Below are 6,386 nucleotides of genomic sequence, written 5' to 3' on the forward strand. Positions count from 1 at the left end.
AGTAGAGCTTGATCCCTAGGTCAAAAACATCAAACTTGTCTACAACATTTTCATGGTCATAACAAGTACAGAGTCCAAATTCTTCTTTGCCAAACATAAAAATATATATTTAGGCCGATAGGCCTTCCTTTGAAAGGGACTTTCGTCGTCCTTTTGTTTCTCAGGCTGACACCTAGCATCGGGCATAGAGCGGGCAATTCGTTTTCCTACTTGTTCAGGCAACACGTCAACCCCTGCGTATCGGCCTCGCTGCAAGGAAGGGGCGGAGGTATTCAGGCACGGAGCGGAGGTATTCAGCCGGGTTGGAGGGTTTGGTCTTGTGTCAGGCGAGAAATTGTTAAGCTCCAGACGCCATGGACACTGAATTATGGGCGACTCGTATCACGACAGCAAAGCGCCATCACGCAGTTCATCATTATCATCATCATACAGGTTTCTTACTTTTGCCCTGTTTTTAATTTTGAAGTGTTCACAGGGACCTAAAATCTTGAGGGCTTTTGAGTTTTATGTGTTGGTTTCTCAAGGCTGTAGATGGTTGAAATCTACCTTATCCGCTGGGTCATTTTGTTATAATGTTCAGACCATTTTCTTTTGTTGGACTAATTTTTAGGAATTATGGCACTTATTTTGAGAAAATTAAGTATCTTCATATGCATGAACTCATGTAGTATTTGCAGTACTTTGAAGGCGACCCCTGTGGAGTTATCACTACATATTAACTGTGGAGTTATCGCTACATATTAACTGCAGTGGCTCAAAGTTGGTCTTGCTGTGCTGTAAAGTTCATTTTTTTATCTATCTACTTTTGGGGTCAATTCCGTAAATGCATCGGTATTGCCCGTTAGAAGACCCCTCTGTTTTGTCTGGGTTCAAACTACGAGCCTATTAATTTGACCTGCTTCAGGCTAATTGCCTTTTGGGGGTTTTCAATTTTGTAAACTGTGTTTTTGTTTGGGATCATTTGAAGCTCTGAGTAGGTTGTTTTTCTGTCTGTACAAATCGACAGTTTAACTTTGATGAATTGGAGGGCGATGATGACATACGGGCGGATTTCACTTGCCCATTTTGTTTTGAGGATTTTGATATCGCATTGCTCTGCTACCATCTTGAGGATGAACATTGCATCGACACAAAAAATGCGGTGTGTGGAAACTTTTTCCTTATTTTTACATTGTTTTTTGGGTTGCTTTTCAACCGCAGTTACTGTTTGCCAGCATTTTTCCTACATCTTTTATATTACACATTTTAAGAGTGTATTCATCAGTTCTGGGTTGGCATATCAGTTTATTTTAATCTTGTAACTATGGCTGTAAGATTGAGGAACGGATTCAAGACCTTACAAGAGCCATTTTAGGAAAATATTCCATAGAACAGTTGCAAGCGAATACCATCTGTTCCATAGACAATGGGGCCCATATTATATAATCAGTTGCTCAGTCCAATCACATTGAACCCAAGGGTATTTTTTTGGCAAATGACATCCACTAGCCAATTAGATAAGCGATTCTCTGCTTGAGATTTCTGAGTACCAAAATCAAACAGTTGCTTGACACTGACCAATATAACATGGGTTAGTGGAAGTCTTTCCAATTTTAATAAAGATATATTACTTGTTTGAGAATTTTCCAGCAAGAAAATGCCTATATGTGGGGTGTGCCTTTTTGAGATAGACAGAATCTGTCATCTGTGTTAGTGGACATGGAACAATCCATGTTGACATTGTTCAAAAGTTGCTTTTTCAAGTCTCAATGTGTGAGAATTTACATCCATGTTGGTTTAAACAACTTTTAGTATTTTTTAGTATATTTAAGGGTCACTCCTAGGACAAGATGGCAGTGAATAGGCAGGTATTTGTTATTGAGATGGTCTAAGCCTAGGAGATGCATTGATGAACGTAAAAAATCTATTCTGATAAGTCGTTTTAAACTTTTTAATTCGATATGTAAACGGTAATATACATAGGAAAACCATTCCTATTGCTGGATGAAATTTCCATTTGATTGTTTGATCTTTTCATTCTTCTTATGACACATTTGCTTTCCTGCTGACTATTTGCAATAAGCTATGGAATACTTATTAGTTATTTCTGTCTAAACATTATTGTTTCCTCAAGTTTTTGGATGTATAGTTTGACTTCCTATAAAGCGCAAATAAACTTATTGTTTTAAGTAAGAGGAAACTTTTGTGGGTCTTTAATTTTATGACACTGGGCTGTTAGATGAGGTCTCATGTGTAATGCTTTCCTGAATATCTTGTGTATTTCTTTGCAGCCATGTCCTGTGTGCGCAACTAAAGTTGGGAAGGATATGGTTGGGCATATAACTCTTCAACATGGTCAATTGTTCAAAATATCCTCTACTTTGACTATGACATGACAAGATATAGTGGTATCTAAGTTTGAAATGCTTGGGCAGAGAAGAATTTATAATTACTTTCAATATTTCAGATGCTACTCCCTTGTATCAGCGGAGCTGTGTTCTAACTTCCTTGGGTTTTTTGTATGTTAAAAATGTAGATTATGTTTGTCAGTGCTTGTTGACCTTAGTATTCTATCCATTAAAATTATAGTTCTTGAATGACATGGCTGCGAAGGGTGTCAATTTGTTCCCTTTAATTACTAGATACATGCAGCGTAGGAGTAGATTTCGCATAGGTGGGTTGCCACCTAATTCCACACTGTCTTTTCTGAGTAGAGAGCTTTGGGAGGGGCAGCTGCATCCACTTCTGGGAGGTGTGTCCTCGCGTGGGATGGCTGCTAACAGTGCAGTACCAGATCCTCTGCTATCTTCCTTTGTTTATAATTTGTCGATTTCTGAGAGTAATAAGGATAAAAAAAAACCAATTGTATCATCAGAGGAAAGTTCGATGAAAAAGTCTCTTGATGTGCGAGTTATGGGTAGGTAACATTAAGAATGTTTTTTGTTTTTTAAATAAATTTTTAATGCTTTTAGCTACAATTGCTTAATGATTCTCAATGCTCATGTAGTTTTCTTTCCTATTGTTCCTTTGATTGTTGTCCATTGATATGTCTGTTTTATTTTGGGCTTATAATAACTTTATGCCAAACATTGGAAAAGGAAAATAAGCCTTTGTTGTTATGAAATAATGGACTAGCTATTTAAATGTCACCTTTAGATTTGTCACAGGGAAGGGAGTGCTTAGGCATGTAACACATTTTATTATTGTTTACCTATTAGAATGCTTTCTGAAAAGTTCATATTTTAAAAACACCAACAGCACTGCAAGTATAAAGTGTCGTGGTGGAGTTTATTAAATTTGCATATATTATTCCATATTGATGCATGGTGAAACTGCAGATAATATTATCAACATGCAGTCTATTATATACATATATACTAGCCTACATCCAACTTTTGGCTGGAGGGTTGTGCGTACAAACTAAAAATTCATAGCAATGGTATTAATTTTGGGTTAAAATAAAATAGAAATTGTGATGATTAGGATTCTTAATTTTGGGTTAAAAGTATTTGGTTGTTAATCTAATTGTGCCACTTCCATTTGAATATTTTACTGTGTTGAAATTAGCAAGTCACCTAACAATAACCATCTGACTGGACCTTTCCAATTTAACCATATTGGAGAGAATGTAAGTATTTTCTTTAAACATAAACCTTCACTTTCTAGGTCATTTGATCTTTAGCCAATTATGTATATTTGGAAAAAGAGCACGAATATTACAAAGAAAGTTGTGATTATTTGTTCACTGGTTGTGTAGACATCTACAAAACAACAACGTGAATGGCACAGTTCCAAATTGACTATCAGAACTAAAAAAACCTTAAAGAGTTGTATGTTGCTCTTTGCACTTTTTGTGACAATTATTCAAAATAAAATGGATTTCCATTACCAAAATTGTATAACAATCGTGTTTAGAGTTATAGTGCAGATATATAGAGAACAACAATTCCAATACAACTTCTCTCCAAGCCTTCGCTGAAACTCATGCAATCTGATATTTCATTTTGGTATTCATCAGCAATTTTCATTGTATTTTGTTTCCAACTAGTGCAATGTATTCTGCAGACAATGCTAATACCTAAACAATTGAAGGGCCATATAATCTTAGGCTTATTGAAAATACTTGTATTTCAATGCGTTGCAGATTCTTTGGTAATCGCTACCTCTGTATGCATAAAGGGGAATGTACCGTTCAATCAAAATCTAAAAAATGCCAAAGTGAAAATTGTTCTTGGAATAACGATACCCGGTGCTTTGATGATCTTTGATGATCACTTTAACATTAATGGTGTGTATTGCCATATGTTGGAAGAAATCCAGGAGGAAATATCACATAAATGAAGGTCAAGAACTATTTGAGTTTTAGGAATATTTTGTTATGAGATATTGTAGGAATCTCTCCTATGAAACTATCTGAGACTGTTCTATCATTTCCATACAAGTTGCAGATCACTGGACAATCATGTTTCCAAATATCGGTTGAGTTGCCTTCTTTTCACCTCTGAGTTCTACTGTGCGCTCCATGGCATGGCAAGATATTTTTACTGCTTTTTCCCATTCTTTTATGTCACTCTTGAAGATATTTTAACTGCTTTTTCCCATTCTTTTATGTCACTCTTGGCCTCAGAGTTAATCGTTTCTTTGGTATGCCAATTGTTGTTGTTCTTCTTCTTCCCTGGCTTTTGGCAAGCACTGATTAGTATTAAATTATATACCCCATACACCAATTAAAACTACCTGCGGCCAACTCTTTAGCTGTATCTCCGCAGACTTAATCCCCCGTACGTTTTGAAGTGATTTTATAATTAAATTGCAAGAATCAACTGGCATGTGTCAATGCTTGGGACGTTTGAATATGTGGTGGACGTTTGAATTTGAGCTTGTGAAAGCCACTGACACCAGAAATCCACTTATAATGGTCATTTATAGAGGTTTCTTGATTTTGGGTAATTAACTTAACCTCTTGATTTTTCAATGTGTTCCTTGTAATATAGATATAAACAAAACATCTAAAGAAAAGTAATTGCACAATGATCCAGTCCAAGAAAACAAGGTTTTCCACAAACCAATTAACTCTTCTAGAAAAATTCAACAATTTCAATTTAATAATCCTATCGGCCTCTCTTTGTACCTTTTGGGACAATTGCTAGTGTAATCCCTTTCAATGCATAGAGCACTTATTTTTGAAAGTTTGAATCACACTTTTAAAAAACAAAATGAATTTATAGCATTATAACTTAGAATTACATGTTATTAGTATTTGTGTGCATTTTACAAACAAACTATGGTAAGTAGATACGTGCTTTACTAATTAGAACATATACTTATTATAGTGCTTCTTATTATGTAAAGATGTCAATTGTCTAATATCTAATACTTTTTTTTTATGTAAAATTCATAACTTTACAAATAATGGTAAACGTCACATTTATATTTTTTTACTAAATCGTAAAACAAACTACTATATAACACTAATTTATATTATCAATTCTTTATATCATCTATATATATTTCTATTTTTTTAATTAAATACAATTTAATTTATATTATCAATTCCTTATATCATCTATATATATATTTCCTTCTCTCTTTTTTAATTAAATTCAATTTTCCATTGTAAATAAAATAAAAACCAAAAATAAATATTTTCCTTTCCTTTAAAAATGGTATCAATGTAAAAATAAACATTGTAAACTTTGCATACTTGTCTTGATCAGAAATTCAATTAAAATCCATTAATATTAAATATATCACAAAGGCAACCTTTAAAAAAATTAACTTTTTAGTTAATTAACATGCTACGCTATTTTTTAATTGTCTTCATAACCTTCAAAATCATTATGATTTCAGATTTATTTTCCAATTGTAATAAAAAAGATAAAAGATGACACTACCTAGTCACCGTTGTGTAAAAAGGATAAAAGATGACAGTACGTAGTCTCCGTTGTGTAAGAGATAATGACAAAATATTATTACCGGATAATTTATAATTATTTAACATTAATTTATTTCATTTTATAGTAATAATAATACATTTTTTGTATTTTATATATTTGATATATTATTATTCTTGTTTTTAGGTAGTATTAAGCATCAGTATTATTGATTATTTATTAATTTAGTCAAATATGAGAAATATTTTTTAATTTAGTCAACTTGTCCTGACGATGAACCACACTGGTTGGTTCGAAACGCGTCGACAAATGGTTTCTCATGTGATTTTCGCCGAAAAATCTATCATTAACAAAATATAATTTTAAAAATTATTTTTCTATTTTTTACAATTTATTTTATTGACATTTATTTCTCATGGTATTGGTTGTCAATTTGTATAATGCCTCAAATAATGGATCAATTTTGTTTTTTATTTTATTGCATTCTAAAATTAAGGGAGTGAGACGTCTCAT

General features: G+C 33.3%; 1 protein-coding gene across 1 annotated transcript; it reads left to right on the forward strand.

Moving 5' to 3' along the window:
* Positions 1-353: 353 nt before the first annotated feature.
* On the forward strand, positions 354-2,904 carry LOC149194073 (protein DEHYDRATION-INDUCED 19-like). The gene is made up of 4 exons (XM_089407535.1): positions 354-432; positions 978-1,141; positions 2,271-2,348; positions 2,626-2,904. The coding sequence occupies exons 1-4, from the start codon at positions 354-356 to the stop codon at positions 2,902-2,904; spliced, it is 600 nt and encodes a 199-aa protein (XP_089263661.1).
* The last annotated feature ends 3,482 nt before the right edge of the window (positions 2,905-6,386 follow it).

This window comes from Pinus tabuliformis, chromosome 2_2, assembly GCF_031772625.1.
Source record: "Pinus tabuliformis cultivar Carrire ecotype Pingquan chromosome 2_2, CPIR1, whole genome shotgun sequence".
NCBI lineage: Eukaryota > Viridiplantae > Streptophyta > Pinopsida > Pinales > Pinaceae > Pinus > Pinus tabuliformis.